A 17,551-nucleotide genomic window follows, 5' to 3' on the forward strand; every position below is an offset into this window, starting at 1 on the left:
GGGAGAAAATTCAGATCTAAAGAAGGGTCACAAGATCCAAAACGTCAACTCTGCTTTTTCTTCACAGATGCTCCCAGGCCTGCTGCATGAACATAGGAATTAGGAGTGGGAGCAGTGTGATGATATGGCATTAACAGGTGTATTTTGTCCTGTTTGTTTTATGAAGAGAAGTTGAGACAGAGGTGACAAGTGGTCTATTCGAAGCCAATAAAGCAAATAGCTTGTGAGGCTTTGGGAGTTTTAAAAAAAATGTTGGAATAGAAGCAGCATGAATGGGTGGAGTCAAGGGGTTTTAATTTAGCTTTAATTGCTGGGGTTTGAAGTTAGCTGTGGAAGCTGTTACATCTCTCTGTTACAGCAAAATGCTTGAGTTCTTTCTCTCTCTCTCTGCCAAACGTTTCTCTTGATTTTCTTTTGTCTCGGACTGGAGAAACATTGCACAGGAGACAGTCTATTTAACTAAATTTGCATTTGCCAAGGGTGTGTTTATGAGATATTACCACATTGAAACAATCGCTGTTTAGTGGTTAAATAATCTATTACTCTGTTAAGTTTTCAAACAGAGTTAAAGTTATACCAATTCATTTTTCTTTTATTTGCATTTTAACTGTAGGATAAGAATAAAAAATGTTTTGCTTAAAGCTGAGAAGCATATCAATCGAATTACATCTGGAACATAGCACCTTACACTTGCCTTTAAATAAAATAAATGTTAGGGTCTAGGCTATCTCCTTGTTATATCTGAAGTGGGTGTGGTGTGGTCCATAACAGTAGACAATTTAGCCCTTCGACCTCACTCCCTCATTTAACTTGACCAGAAGCACACACAAGGTCTAGGCAGCTAAGAACAGAACAGGCCCTGGAAGAATACTGGAAGAGTAGGACAAGTCTTAAACCAGGAATCAAGCGGGCTAATAGGGATCATGAAATAGCTTTAGCGAGCAGAATTAAAGAGAATCCCAAAGCATTTTATTCTTATATAGGAAGCAAGCGGGTAACTAGACAAAGGATTGGTCCACTAAAGGATAACAAAGGAAGGCTGTGTATTGGACCTGAGAGAATGGGTGAGATTCTGAATGATTACTTTGCATCATTGTTCACTGAGGAGAGGAACATGATGAACGTTGAGATTAGAGATAGAGGTTTGATTAGTCTGGATCACGTTGACATAAGTAGGGAAGATGTGTTGGGTAGGTTAGAGGTTATTAAGGTGGACAAATCCCCAGGACTGGATTGGATCTACCCCAGATTGCTGAGGTAGACGAGAGAAGAAATAGCTGGGACCCTGACAGATGTCTTTGTGGCATCCTTAAATACAGGTGAGGTGCCGGAGGACTGGAGGGTTGCTCATGTTGTCCCCCTGTACAAGAAGGATTGTAGGGATGTTCCGGGTAACCACAGACGAGTGAGCCTGACGTCGTTGGTGGGAAAATTGCTGGAGAAGGTACTGAGGGATAGGATCTATTTATATTTAGAAAAGAATGGGCTTATCAGTGATAGACAACATGGTTTTGTGCGGGGGAGATTGTGCCTTACCAACTTAATAGAGTTCTTCGAGGAAGCGACCAAGTTGATAGATGAAGAAAGGGCTGTTGATGTCATATACATGGATTTTAGTAAGGTTTTCGATAAGGTTCCCCACAGTAAACTAATTGAGAAAGTGAAGTCATATGGTGCGCAGGGTGTTCTAGCAAGGTGGATAAAGAACTGGTTGAGCAACAGGAGACAGAGTAGTAGTTGAAGGGAGTTTCTTGAAATGGAGAAAGGTGACCAGTGGTGTTCTATAGGGGTCAGTGTTGGGGCCACTGTTGTTTGTAATAAACCTAAATGATCTGGAAGAGGGCACTGTTGGTATGATCAGCAAGTTTGCAGATGACACAAAGATTGGTGGAGTAGCAGAAAGCATAAGAGACTGTAAGAGAATACAGGAGGATATAGATAGACTGGAGAGTTGGGCGGAAAGGTGGCAGATGGTTTTCAATCCAGACAAATGTGAGGTGATGAATTTAGGCAAGACTAATTCTAGAGCGAATTATACAATGCACAGAAGGGTCTTGGGAAAAGTTGATGGGCACAGAGATCTGGGAGTGCAGGCCCATTGTACCCTGAGGGTTGCTTCACAGGTGGATGGAGTGGTCAAGAAGGCATATAGTATGCTTGCCTTCATTGGACAGGGTATTGAGTATAAGAGCTGGCAAGTCATGTTAAAATTGTACAAGGCATCGGTTCGGCTGCATTTAGAATACTGTGTACGGTTCTGGTTGCCACATTACCAAAAGGATGTGGACGCTTTGGAGCGGGTGCAGAGAAGGTTGATGAGGATGTTGCCTGGTATGGAAGGTGCTAGCTATGAAGAGAGGTTGAGTAGGGTAGGTTTATTTTCATTAGAAAAAAGGAGATTGAGAGGGGACCCGATTGAGGTTTACAAAATCATGAAGGGTATAGACAGGGTGGATAGAGACAAGCTTTCTCCCAGGGTGAAGAAATCAATAATGAGAGGTCATGCTTTCAAGGTAGGAGGTGGAAAGTTTAAGGGGGATACACGCAGCAAGTACTTCTCACAGAGGGTGGTGGGCATTTGGAACGTGTTGCCAGCAGAGGTGGTAGAGGTAGGCACGGTAGATTCATTTAAGATGCGTCTGGATAAATGCATGAGTAGGTGGCCAGTAGGAGGATACAGATGCTTAGGAATTGACCGACAGGTTTAGACATTACATTTTGATTGGCTCAGGCTTCAAGGGCCGAAGGGCCTGTTCCTGGGCTGTAAATTTTCTTTGTTCTTTGATCTTGTCCTGGTCTCAACTCCAATTTCGTACTTGCTCCCCAAAGCCATTTATCCCATTCTTCATCAGAAACAGATCTATTTCTTCCTTGAATATGTTGATTGATTCTGCCTCAACTGCACACTGGAACAGTGTGTTCCACAGATTCATAACCCTCTGAGAGAAGTAGTGTCTCCTCATCTGGTTTTGAGCCTAGCTCCTCTCACTCAATATCAAGACCTCTTGTTTGAGACTATGAAGAACGTTGTTAAACATCCAGTTAATCAATCCCCTTTAGCATTTTATAGATCAGAATCATATCCCCTCTCATTCTTCTGAAGTCTAGGGAGTACAAGCCCAAGCTGTTCAACCGCTCCTTGTATGACAGCTCTTTCATCCTTGGAAACAATCTGGTGAACTTCCTCTGAAATGCCTCCAGTGCCACCACATCCATCCTCAAATAAGGAAATCAAAATTGTACATATTATCCCAGGTGTGGTCTCATCAATGCTTTATGTAATTGTAACAATACTTCTTTACTTTTATAATCCAGTCCTTTTGGAACAAATGCCAAGATTCCATTTGCCTTTCTTACAATATGCTGCACCTGTGCACCCATTGTTTGCGATTCATGCACAAGGCTACCTAGATATCTCTGCACTGATGCACTTTGATTGTGATTCTCATTTAAAATAATAATTTCCTCTTTTATTTTTCCGGCCAAAATGGAATCTTTTCCAGCAATTTTGTTTTTGTTTCTTACTTACAGCATCTGCAGTTCCTTGGGTTTTCTTTTACTCAGTGATTCAGGTAAGTTGGAATACTCGGTTATAATGTTCTAACTTCGCAAATAAAATCATATTGTCTCTTCTCTCAGACTCTTCCCATAAATTGTATTGCTCTCTCTCTCTCTCTCCATCACCAAATAAATAGTTTGGGAAGATTCTGCACCATTCCTGCTGATTCTTTCTGAATTCCTGCTTCAATCTATTACCAAGTGAGCAAGAGAATTTACTATTTCTTGTTATTAACTATAGAGAGAATCATTTCTCCATCATCTCCCTGTTAAATCGATACAACAAAAAAAACTCACAAGGCAGGAAAGAAGAGTGGATGGATAAAAAAAAAGAACCTACCAGTAAAACAAGATCTGGAACAATAGCAGCAATAATGAATTAGGAAATGAATTGACAGAGGACGAGTACAGAAGTTAAGAAGAAAGGAAATCATAGAGTGTGGAAACAGGTCATTTGGCCCAACAAGTCCACAGTGACCCTCCAAAGAGTAACCCACCCAGGCAAGTACCCAACCTATTACTCTAAATTTCCCCTGACTAACCCACCTAGCCTGCACACCCCTCAATGCTATGGACAATTTAGCATGGCCAATTCACTTAACCTGCACATTTCTGGACCATGGGAGGAAACGCACACAAATATGGGGAGAAAGTGCAAACTCAGAGTCCCTGGCACTGAGAGGCAGCAGTGCTAACCACTGAGCCACCATGCCACCCTATTTTTATACTTCACTATTCATTGGCATAATGTACTTCACTTACCCTGATTGAAGTGAGCCAGAATATTTTATAATGATGTCAACCATGATCAGTGGAGTCGTTCTTAGGCTGAAGTCTCACTATAGAGATCTGAGTACAAAACTGAAATGGGTATTCTGGTACAGTCCCGAGAGAAATAACCATAGTTGGAGGTGCTACACTTCTGATGAGATTTTAAACCAAGACCCTCCCAGATGGACCTAAAAGATCCCATGGCAGTGGTGCTCTGATCAACTTTTCTACCTCAATAAACATCACCAGATCAGATTATGTGGTATAATTTTACTGTTGTTAGTGAGACATTGCTGTTTCAGCATTACTACACTGCCTATACCTTAAAATATGACTGGTTGACTGTAAAGCAAATTGAGACACTCTAACATCTTAAAAGGCATTATGCGAATGCCAGTCTTTGTCTTCAATTCTTAAACAAGCTCTAGTTCTCAATGATTTATTCATTTACATTTAGGCAGAGCCTTGGGGGAATATAGTGATTTATTTCTCAAAATAGCTCATCTGCATCATTTTAAAAATAAATATAACATAGTATTTCTAATATCTCCTAAATACCAACAGGAAATTCAAATCATGCACTAAAAAGTTCACTAAAACTCTTAACCAACGGATGTTACAAAACTTAATTTTGAACAATAATGGCAGCATGAGAGATATGCTCCCCAAGTAAGGGTTGGAATTGTTGTGTCACATTTATGGAAATGGAGTATAAAAAATAGGATAGTGTGGCTAGAACAATGAGACCATGCCCAGAATTTAAGTTGCATAGCAGAGAAAAATGGGTTATTTGCTCCGTTGCTTCGAAGCCAGTCATTAAGTGCCTATCTACTCCAATCCCATTTGCCCGGACTTAGCCCGCAGCCTTGTATGGTACAGCATTTCAAGTGCTCATTTAAATAAGTTTTCAATGTTTCGGCCTCTACTGTCCTTTGAGGCAGCAAATTCCAGATATCAAAAAATTCTTCATTAAACGCCATCTTAACCTCTTGCACCTGACCTTAAGTATATGGCTTCTGATTACTGACCCCTCTACGAGGGGGTAAGTTTCTCCCTGTCCATGCCTCATAATTTTATCAATCACAATCAGCTTCCTCCTTACACTACACTTCTCTATTCTAAGGAAAACACCCCGTCCTATATCATCTATTTGCATAGTTGCAACGCTCCAGCTCAGGTAACATCCTGGTGAATCAACTCTAACTAGAACTGGAAGCACTGGAACAATCTTGGAATTGCTGCAACACAGACCATTTGACCCATCATGTTTCTGAATGAGCAATTCAGCTAATGTCATCCTCTTGGCTTTTCCCAATAACCCTGATTCTTTCTTTTTCAGATAATGATCTAATTCCGTCTTGAATAGAGTCATAGTCACACCAGCTCCCTGGCATATATTAACATTCTTTAATACAAAGTAAACGGAAAGAGTATTTTAAGAGCAAGTGATGGCAAGGCAGCTTGGCCAGAGGTAAGTTGCTCCTCTCCTTTGAGTTGTGGGAAATCAGGGACACTTCCTGTGTACATGGTGATTATGAGTGTTGGATCAGGGTGCCACTTTTCATTGAACCCCATAGGCTCTTACTTTCTAACCAGTCTGCCAAGCCATCTTTATCAAGAGTCTTGTTAAAGTCATGTAGACTACATGAAACACATTTCCCTCATGAACACTCCTGGTTACTTCCTCACAAAACATAATCAAATTTATAAAACACAACCCTCCGTTCACAAATCCATGTTCACTATCCCTGATGAATCCACATTATCAAATGCAGATATATTCTGTTTCTCTGAATTCTTTCCAATAACTTCCCCATCACCCAGGTTAGACTGGCAGGACTGTAATTTCCTGGTCTAACCCATCCTTCAATTTTAACAATAGGATTACATTAGAAGTCCTCCAGTCCTCTGGCACCCTTGACCAGCGGACTTGAAAATTACTACCAGATCCCTGACATGTCCTACAAACACACAAAATGTTGGGGAGACTCATCAAGTCTGGCAGCATATGTGGAGAGAGAAACACAGTTAACGTTTCAAGTTCAGCATTACTCTTCTTCAGAACTGAATGAATTTAGCCTCTGCCTCTGTCATGTATAAAAAAAACATTTTCCAAAAAACACCTTCCAGTTCTGCAGAAGAAATCATGCCAGACCTAAAATGTTAACTTTGTTTCACTCTCTACAAATGTTACAGGAGTTAGTGAGTTTCCACAGCATTCTCAATGTTTGATTCAGATTTCTAGCATCTACAGTATCTCCTGATCTCTCCTCCCTTGACAGCTTGAGGTACACCTCATCCAGATCTGCAGATTTATCCCCTTAGAAGGCTGCTAAACCCATTAGTACTTCCTCTTTCTATGTTAATTTCTTGGAATATTTTATTGTGCTCCACTCTAATGTCTAGACCTGTGTCGTCCATTTCCATTGTGAAGACTGACACAAAGTATTCACTGAAGATTGCCTTGCCTTCTAGGTTCAGGCACAGATTATCTCTATTGATTGATCCCTATTCTTTCCCTAGTTGTGTCTCGTCCTTTATATCTTTTAAAAGAAACTTTGATTTTCTTTTATTCTATTCATCAATGCTTTCTCATACACTCATTTTGCTTTCCTAACTTCTTTTTTAATATCGCCCCGCACTTTCTATAATCCTCTACCAGATTGATCCCTCCATATTTGCCACAAGCTGCGTTTTTCTTAATCCTAATCTTGATGTCCCTTTACATCCAGAAACAGTAGCAATGCATTATGAATCTAAAGTCCCCTAGCTTGCACTTCCTCTTGAGACATATATTCATCTGCTCTATCCTTCTACTCACTCCTGGCTGGAACTGGGAATAATTTGAAGAACATGACTGTTAAGTCTTGCTTTCCAATTTCCTATCAAACTCCCTAACATCTGCTTTGCAGAACTTCATTTTTCTTTCTTCCTACTTCATTTGTCCCAATATGATCCTATCGGAAAGGTGTTGTGAAACTTGAAAGGGTTACAAGGATGTTGTCAGGGTTGAAGGATTTAAGCTATAGGGAGAGGCTGAACAGGCTGGGGCTGTTTTGCCTGGAGCGTCGGAGGCGGAGGTTTACAAAATTGTGAGGGACATGGATAGGATAATTAGGCAAAGTCTTTTTCCTGGGTGGGGGAGTCCAGAACTAGAGGGCATAGGTTTAGGGTGAGAGGGGAAAGATATAAAAGAGACTCAAGGGGCAACTTTTTCACACAGAGGGTGGTACATGTATGGAATGAGCTGCCAGAGGATGTGGTGGAGACTGGTACAATTGCAACATTTAAGAGGTATTTGGATGGGTATATGAATAGGAAGGGATTGGAGGGATATGGGGCAGGTGCTGACAGGTGGGACTAGATTGGGTTGGGATATCTGGTCGGCATGGAAGGGTTGGTCTTTCCATGCTGTACATCTCTATGACTCTATAATTACAACCTCTGGCTATCCATTACCCTTCAGAATGCTCTTCAATTGTTTTGTGACATCACTGACCCTCGCATCCGGGAGGCAACATATATCTTTGGAGTCACTTGTAAAGTGCAGAAGCCTTTGACTACGCCCCTCACTAATGAATTTCCTATCACTACTGCCCTATCATACCTGCCCACCTTCACCAATTCCCAGAGCAATTGACCATCTGCAATAACATACATTTGGCTCTGCCCAGTCTCCAGAGGAAAACATTTTCTCTTACCATTTTCTAAGGCTGAAAAATAGCTTGCAAGCAAGTTGCACTCTGGGGGATTCCTCCACTACTTGCCTTGTCCCCTTCTTCCGTGTGGCAGTCACCCATTCCCTCTCTGCTTATAATTACTTAAACTGCAGCATGACCACATCCTGAAATGTGCTATTTATGAACTTCTCAGCCTCGCGAATGTACCATGATGCCCTGAGGTGTCGTTCAAGCTTCCAAGCCTTGAATTCGAGTTGCTCCAAGCAGAGGGACCTCGCACAAACATAGTCATCCAGCTAGCCAAGAAATGCTAGGATTTTCCACATAGTCCAAGGTGTTCAAATCATGGGCCTAAGCTCCTCAGACATATAATACGTAGGATATGGACTCTCTTGTTTTTATGAGACCCTTGCTCCTACTCAAGAACAGACTACAAAAATCTTGTTCTTGATTATGTCCCAAGTTCCACTCAGGTCTGCAACTGGTCTGTCTGTTTCTCTGTGAGGGTCCTCACTTCAACTGCTCCTCTCAATGATGTTGACTGCATGTCTTGGGTCCTTATTCTGCCCACAACTCTCCCCTCATTTGCTCCTCCTTTACCAGTCATTGCGGGAACAAGTTTCTCATCATGCCTCCATTGCGTCTTTTGCCAATGGGAAGACAGTGATGTAGTGGCAATGGTAGTACAATAATAATGCAGAAGCCTTGACTAAGTATGGATTCAAATTCCACCATGGCAGTTAGAGTAGTATGCATAGTATTAGTCATCGGATCTAAAGAAGGATTTAAATTCATTGGAAGTGCAGAGAAGGTTTACCAGACTAATGCCTGGAATGGATGGGTGGTCATATGAGGAAAGGTATAACAGAATACATTTGTACCTGCTGGACTTTAGAAGAACTTGATTTAAAAATAAGATTCCGAGAGGTCTTGACAAAATAGATATGGAGAGGATGTTTCCACATGCAGGAGAATATTGAACAAAGGATTATACCTTCAAAATAAGGGTTCACCCATTTAAGAAAGATTAGGCAAACTTTTTCTCTCAGAGGGTCACGAATCTTTGTAACTCTACCTGATAAGGTGATGGAAAGAGAGACTTTGAATATTTTTGAGAGAGAGGTGGAAAGACTGTTCATGAGCAATTGGGTTAAAAGGTTATTAGGGAATATGGGGTAGGCAGGAATACAGATTTGAGGTTACAATCAGATCACCCATGATATTTTTAAATGGCAGCACAGGCTGGAGGAGCCAAATAGCCTCACCTTGGTCCATGTTCAGATGAATTTAAATTCACTTTTTTAAACTGGAATCATAAAGCTTGTCTCTGTAACAGTGACCATGCAACTAATGTACCAATTGCTGTAAAACCACTTGACTCCCCAATACCTTTTAAGCAAGGAAATCTATCATTCTCACCTAGTCTGACCTACTCATGACTCCAGAACCATAGCAATGTGGTTGACTCTTTATTGCCCTCTAAAATGGCCTTGCAATCCACTCACTTCAAGGACAGTTAGGGATGGACAACAATGTTGGCCTTGCCAATAACATATTCATCCCATGAAAGAATAAAGAAAAACATATTAAATCTGTGCCCTCTCATTCTCAATCCTTCTATCAATGGGAGTAGATTTTCCTGATACCAGACACGTCATGACTTTGAACATCTTATGCCAAATTACCTCCAACCTTCCTTTCTCTGAGAAAAACAGTCCCAACTTCTGTTCTTGTTATTTTTCCTTCATTCTCACTAACTTTTTTACACCTTTCCTTCAATGGCACCCAGACACTGAGGCCAAGTTTAGACATGTTTAACATAACTATCTTGCTCTTGTACTCCATGATTTGTGATTCAAGTATAAGAGACTATATGATTTGTTAACCACTCTCTCAACCTGTCATTCAGAGAAGGCAATTTCTGGGAAGATCAGTTTGTCTTATAAGGAAAGGTGGAGAAGGTTGGGCCTATGCTCATTAGAGTTTAGAAGAAGGAGATTATATTCAAACATACAAGATTCTGACGGGGCTGGACAGGACAGAAGCTGGAAAATGCTTCCTCTCATGGTGACTGAGGCAGGCTGGGAGGGAATCTAAAACTGGGGGGAACAATTTAAAAACATTTAATTGGTGAAACAAAGATTAATTGTAATTTTATTGGCTGGCCTCTTTTGTTAAAAAGACACTCGTGTTAAACCAAGGTCACTGAATAAAGTAGTTGCTAATTTGTGTCTATAAAGCCACATTTCTCTCCATGGAGACCCGATTAGAGACAATGGCATTACTGGACATGTTTGCAGATTCAGCTTCTTACATCCAGATGAAGGATGAATTATTCGAGATTAATCGTTGCAATATCTGAAACTAAATTATTGAATTACATTATTGTGACATGTACTCATATGAGTACAGTGAAAAGTTAACAAGTTCACCACTTACTGCACCATCTTAGGTATCTATGTATAGAATCTTGGTACAAAGCAGAAAAATAAAGAATGCAATATTAAGCATCACAGTCAATCCTCTTGGCCATCACATGATGGTGAGACAGAAGCAATGGGGGCATTCTATAGTCTTTGGAATACACAAATAACATGGAGAGACATTAACTCTTTTATATCTGACTGCTGGACTTGAACTTGATTGATTGATTTATTATCACACGTTCAGTGGAAAATTTTGTTTACGAGTAGTACAGACAGATCATAAGCAGCAAGGATGCACAGATCAAACATTGTAAAAGGACTTAGACAGAGTCAAACAGGTTACACTGCATAGAGTATGCACTCGGCAAGAGCAATGTAAGTAAGATCAGCATTATTTGAGACTACAGAGTCCATTGATCAGTCTAATAATGGCATGAAAGAAGCTACTGTAAACAGCTTCGAGGGGCTGGTTACAGCCACATCAACTCCAGTCTCCCAACCGAGAAGAAGCTGTTCCTGAACCTGCTAGTGCATGTGTTCAAGCTTCTGTATCTTCTGCCTGATGGAAGAGGTTGTAGGAGATCATTACAGGGGTGCAATGGGTCTTTGATGATGTTGGCAGCCTTTCCACAGCAACGAGCTGTGTAAATGAACTTCACAGATGGAAGGTGAGCTCGACACACAACCTTCTATAGGTTCTTATGGTCCTAGGCGTTGCCATACCAGACCATCATACACCAGAAAGTACGCTTTCAATGGTGTATCTGTAAAGGTTGGTGAAGGCCTTTATGGACATGTCAAATTTCCTGAACCACCTGAAGAAGAAGAGACGTTGTTGTGCCTTCTTGACCGTTGCATCCACATGGGAAATCCAAGACGGGTTATCAATTATCATCCATCCAAGGAACTTAATGCTCTCCACCCTCTGAACCTCAGCATATGGGGACATATTCTCCTCCTTTCCTTCTGAAGTCAATGATCAGTTCTTTAATTTTGCTGACATTGCACCATGTCACAAAGTCCTCTATCTTCCTTCTGTATATTTACTTGTTGTTAGATATCCATTTTATAACAGTGGCGTCATCAGCGAACATGCAGACGGCATTATCTTGGAATTTGGCAATACAGTCGAGGGTGTATAAGAAGTACAGTAGGGGGTTGAGGTTATATCCTTGGGGGTCTCCAGTGGTCAGTGTTATTGTGGAGGAGATGCAATTACCTATCTTCACTGATTGCAGTCTGTGGGTCAGAAAGCTGAGGATCCAATTGCAAAGGACGGAGCCAAGACAAAGATCTTGGAGTTCTGAGATCAGTCTGGAGGGGATAATGGTTTTGAAGGGGGAGCTGTAGTCAATGAGCAGGAGTCTGACGGAGGTGTCCTTGTTGTCCAGATATTCCAGAGGTGAGTGCGAGGCTAGGGACATGGCATTCACCGCTGACCCGCTACATTTTTAGGCAAATTATAAGGGATCGAGGCAGGCTGTGAGACTTTAGCTGATGTGGGCTGTGACCAGCCTCTCAAAGCACTTCATGATTATTGAGATCAGAGCCACTGGGTGGTAGTCATTAAGGCATATTGAATGTGCTTTCGTAGGATGATGTAATCTTCTGGAAGAAGGTGGGGACTTTGGCTTATAGTGGAGAGGGGTTGAAGATGTCAGTGAAAAACTCCACTGAGTGGTCAGCACAGAATCTGAGTCCTCGACCATTGACACCGTCCAGGCCCTTTGCTTTCCCTAACTTGACTCCCAGGAAGACCGATCTGATGTCTGCAGCGGTGGCAGTGGGCACAGGTGCACCCGGGGTTATCGGGGCAGGTGTCACTGCGCCATTGGTATTCTGCTCGAACTGCGTTGAGCGCGCAAGAGAGAGCTGTGTCTTTGTCAGCTATCTTGCTCTGCTTTAGTTTGTATCCTGTAATGTTGTTTAGGCCTTGCCATTGGCAGCAGGGGTCTATTTGGTTAAGGCTTGAAAATTAATCAGAACCTCCTTGCTGTAAACACAGATCTTGAGGCAAGATTTCAACCAAGCAACAATGATTCCAGCAGAACAGAATCTACCAGAAATTAGTGTTAAGCAAATGGTTTAGTGAATCTTCATTAACTTCTCTTTTTCTTTTAAAACTTGCATTGTTAAATTGGCCAAGTTAAGAAAAACCTGAAACACCCCAAACCTGTTTTCAATTTTTGTATACTTGGGGAGCACATATGTTTGTGCACATTAGTGTGGAGTAAGATACATCTGAACATTTTTTAAACAGTCTTTCCAATACTTTTACCTGCATGGGTTTTAGCAATAAAACAAAATAGAATACAGTTCTTTCAAGAATGTGTGTATGGCTTAATTCTTACAATCTGCAACAGCCTAGATACTTATTGAATTGGCAATACAACATCCTGCATTTAAATTTAAAAAATTATTGTGGGAACAGGAGCAGGAAAAGAGAAAACACAGTTATATCTTCTCACCTGGTCATAACAACAGAGATGAAGAGAGTAATAAACATTTGGAATTCCCTTCTGCAGCACACTGTGGAAGCAGGGTCATTGAAAATATTCAATGTTAACTAGATAAGTAAATTATTTTTTTGATCCGCAAGGATGCTAAGGTTTGTTGGGGATGGACTGAAAGTGCAGTTAATGCCACAATCAGTTCAGCCATGATCATATAGATTCACAGAATGGAATGGAATGGCATACTTATGCTCCAGATTCTAATGTCATTGATACAGCATGGAGTGATGGCAAGAGACATCCAAAGAGAAAATGCTTTTCTGAGGCCAAACCTATACTAACCATTAGAGAAAATACCTTGAAGATAGCAAAGTGAGGTAGCACAAAATGAATTAATTTTCTACTCTGTTGTCTTTACCTGTGAATATGGTGGACTGTATTCCCGATATTTCCGATATCCCTTCTCCCCAGGACTGTAGTCAGACTCATCACTATAGTCAGAAAAATCATCACTGGAAGATACATGTCTCTGCAAAGACAGGTAAAGTGGAAAATCTGAAAATACAACACACCAATTTACATTTAAGTTGTTACTACTGTAACCAGATGACCCAAACATAGAAGACTATACTAAAAGGAACTCCTATGGCACAGTGGTAGTATCCCTAATTCTGAGCCAGGAAGCCCATGTTCATGGAGGCAGTGACCTAAAGGTATTTTCACTAGACAATTAATCCAGCCACACAGGTAATGGTCTGAGGACCCAGGTTCAAGTCCCACCATGGCAGATGATGGAATCTGCATTCAATAAAAATCTGAAGTAAGAATCTAATGTTGACCATGAAACCGCTGTTGATTGTCAAAAAAATCCACCTAGTTCACTGATGTCCTTTAAGGAAGAAAACTAGCATTCTTATCTGGTCTGGCCTAAATGTGACTCTAGACACACAGCAATGTGGTTGATTCTTAAATGCCCTCTAGGCAATTTGGAGTGGTCAATAAATGCTGATCTAGACAGCAATTCCCACAACCCAGATTAATCGAGTCCCACTTGCTCCACAGTGTGTCATGACATATCTAGAAGCCATACCAATATGCTTGCTTGGCAGCAACATTTTGCAAGTTATACCACCACAAACCAGTAGAGGCAGCCTCACTGCATTCGGGTATACTATGAAATTTCACTCAATTTCAAGGCCATTCAAAATCCTTGTTTTGTTTACTTTATGTAAAGAAGGTCAATGCCATAATTAGATCACTAAAGATAAATACTGTCGCCAATATATTCCCATTTAAAGGGCCAACATTTATAATTCATTCTTCACATCTTTGTGAAGCTGATGATGAGGTCCTTGAACCCTGCAGTCCTATAGAGTGTAGGCAGGCCAGCAGGGACGCTTGGAAAGGATTTCCAAGATTTTGACCCAGTGAAGTAAGAGTGACCTAGTTTTAAGTCAGGATGGTGTGTGGCTTGGAGCAGAACATACAGGTGACAGTGTTTCCATGTATCTGCTGCTCTTAACCTTCTAGTAGTAGCAGTTATACATTTAGAACATGCTGTCAAATCAATTACTTTTCTTTTATTGGTTGCGCTGTGATTGAATTTTTGCAGGCTTTTTGTGGGCTTTCAAGAATACATTTGCACCAAACTTGTGCTTTTCGAACCCTGAAGGTATAGATTTCGAGATGAGAAACAAGCAACGAAAAGAATAAAGAATGGGAGCATACCAAGAAAGTGAACAAGAAGAGACATTATCACAGATCCCTGAAGGTAACAGAAAGTATTTATGGTGGTCAAGAATGCATATGGGAAACTATCCTTTAGTTGAGGCACAGAATATGAGTACAAAAATTATGCTAGAATGGCATAAAACAGCATTTAGACCACAGTGAAGATACTATGTGCAATTCATTTCATTGCATTTTTGAAATCATCTGATAGCACTCTGCAGGGAATAAAGGAGACATATTAGAATATTGCTAGGATATTTAAACTATATTCAGAGATTTTATATTATGAGTTTGTAATTTTAGAGATTCAGAAATTGACACAGAGTCCTACTAACAGTAGATAAGGAGAACTTGCTGTCCTTAGCAGATAGGTCAGTAACCAGGAGACAAAAGCCAGAAGGCAATGGCTGGCTAAAATTCATTGTCTGAAGGATGTAGAGAAAAGAATACACACCGCATTTAAAAATTAGTTGAATATGTATTTAACTGTACAAACAAACTAAACAAATCAGGTTGCTGAGTGGCAGGCATAAATAGCCATGTAGAAAACAGATGTTCTGGCAATAATGGGGGCCTACCTCATAAAAAGACAAGATTGGATACTAAGTATTTCTGGAAGATGTTCCAAAAAAACAGGCAAGGAAAGAAAGAAGGGTGGCAAGATTGGTTCAAGGAAATACTACAATGCTGAGAGGACCAAGGACTGAATCTATTTGATTCAAGCTAAGAAGTACTATTGGACTATCTACCAATGGGAAAAATAGAGAAATGCAAACTTGCAAGGTCAGTATAGATAGCTTCAACAACTATACAGTAGATATAAAGGGGACTTCAATTATTCAAGTACAGACCGGGATAATAAAAGGGCAAAGAGGAACGCACTTACAAAATATGGCCAAGAAAGTTACTTTACATCAGTATAATTCCAATGAGGAAGGAGCCACTGTTGGATCTAGTTCTGGGAAATGAAGTGAATTAAGTGTCAGCGGGGTTTTACTTTGTTGTTTTCTAGGGGTGTTGGTGGTGCTGGTTGGTGGATGGCAGGGGGAATGAAGGCAGAAGCTATTTAATTCAGTAAAGTGTGAACTGATACATTGTGATAGGAAGACTGCAATTCTTAACTAAGTGCAGGAATTGAGAGATTGGAAATATAAGTGCACAAATGATAGAAAGCAGAACAGATTGAGAAAATAGTCAAAAGACATTCAGGATGCTTGTCTTTAAAGTGAAGTAATAGCATACGAAAGCAAGGCAGTGATAAATTTCCTTAAATATTGTCCCCAATTTTGAGCACCACAGTTCACAAATGATATAAAGGCTTAGGAGAAAATGGAGTAAATATCTACAAGAATGATTCTAGGAATGAAGGACTTCAATCACATGAACAGACTGTTATTCCTTCAGCAAAGAAAATGTTGAGGGAAGAACTGATGGAGGAATTCGAAATGAGGGACCATGTCAGACACTGGCACAAGGTTGGAGAACCTGAGACATCAATACAAGTTGAATGACAAAGTAAAAGATTGATACAAAGAAAATAAATTTTACACCAGCAGTCAGGATTTGTAATTCACTGTCTATGTTGGAAACACATTCATCATTGTTCTTGCAGAGAGCCAGGCATTACAAGCCAATGACTTCCTTCTGCACTGTAACCATCCAAAGATTCTATAACACTCAGGCCATATTGCTCTTGTGCTGGTTCTTTGCTGGTGCCATAATCTACCAGACAAAGAAAAAATATAGAAAATGGGAATTAGACTACATAGGTTTGTTTTTACACAGACACACGCACTGGGCTTAATGCTACCCTCGTGTTGTAACTTTTTATACAGAACTCCACATATATCAAGCAATCTGGAATCATATAGGCCTCGTTCTGTGATAAAAATACAGTGAATCGCCACAGTAGAAATTGCACACTGAAAAATGGCTGCATGAGCATGTAAATTTTAAAGGGATCACAACATCCAAGTTACATATAACAGCACAGCACCAGAACAGGCCCTTCAGCCCACCATATGTGCCGAACATGAGTCTATTCTAAACTAATCTCGCCTGCCTGCACATGGTCCATATCCCTCTATTCTGTCGAAATGCCTCTGAAACATTGTTATTGTCTCTGCTTCTCCACCTTCCCTAGCAGTGCATTGCAGGCACCTATTACTCTGTGTAAAAAACATTCCTCTCACTTCTCCTTTAGATTTTTACCTTCTCATCTTAAACCTAGAATGTGACATGTTCACCATGAGAAAAAGACACCAACTATCCACCTTATCCACGCCTTTCATAATTTTATACACGTCTGTCAGATTGCTCTTCAGCATCTGATAGTCTAGCTAAAACAATCCAAGTTGGTCTAAACTCTCCTTATGGGTAGTACACCTCTATTCCAGGCAACATTCTCATAAACTTGGGATTGCTGGAAAACCTCAGCCAGTCTAGCAGCATCTGTGGAGAAGAATCAGAGTTAATGTTTCAGGTTCAGTGACTCTTCCTCAGAACTGATGGTAGCTGGGAAAATGTCAGTTTATATGCAGAAGACAGAGTGGGGGGAGGGGGTAAGGAATAAATGATAGGTGGGGATAGAGCCCAAAGAGACAAAAGAACAGTTGGACAGATAAAGGAGTGGATAACGATCTAGCTAGGAGGGTGAATAGCTATTAATAGAGACTTAACGGATAACAATGGCTGTATAGTAGCAGACTAAGTGATAACAAGGCCTGATGTGTGGGGTTTGGGGAGAGCTCAAGTCCTTAAGTTGTTGAACTCTATACTGATTCCAGAGGGCTGCAGGGTCCCCAAGTGGAAAATGAGGTGACCTTCCAGTTTGCGCTGAGCTTCACTGGAGCACTGCAGTAAGCCTGAGACAGACATGTTGGCCAGAGAACACGGTGGCATGTTAAAGTGGCAGGCAACTGAAAGGTCTTTT

The 17,551-nt window shown here is 40.8% G+C and overlaps 1 protein-coding gene across 2 annotated transcripts in view; it reads right to left on the reverse strand.

The window, feature by feature from the left end:
• zc3h4 (zinc finger CCCH-type containing 4) overlaps positions 1-17,551 on the reverse strand; it is a 77,287-nt gene that overhangs the window by 48,660 nt on the left and 11,076 nt on the right. For both annotated transcript variants that reach the window (XM_072549218.1, XM_072549217.1), the window contains exon 3: positions 13,307-13,417. In XM_072549218.1, coding sequence (XP_072405319.1) covers positions 13,307-13,417 — 111 coding nt within the window. The remainder of the gene's footprint in view (positions 1-13,306; positions 13,418-17,551) is intronic.

Source organism: Chiloscyllium punctatum, chromosome 29 (assembly GCF_047496795.1).
Source record: "Chiloscyllium punctatum isolate Juve2018m chromosome 29, sChiPun1.3, whole genome shotgun sequence".
In the NCBI taxonomy this organism is placed as follows: domain Eukaryota; kingdom Metazoa; phylum Chordata; class Chondrichthyes; order Orectolobiformes; family Hemiscylliidae; genus Chiloscyllium; species Chiloscyllium punctatum.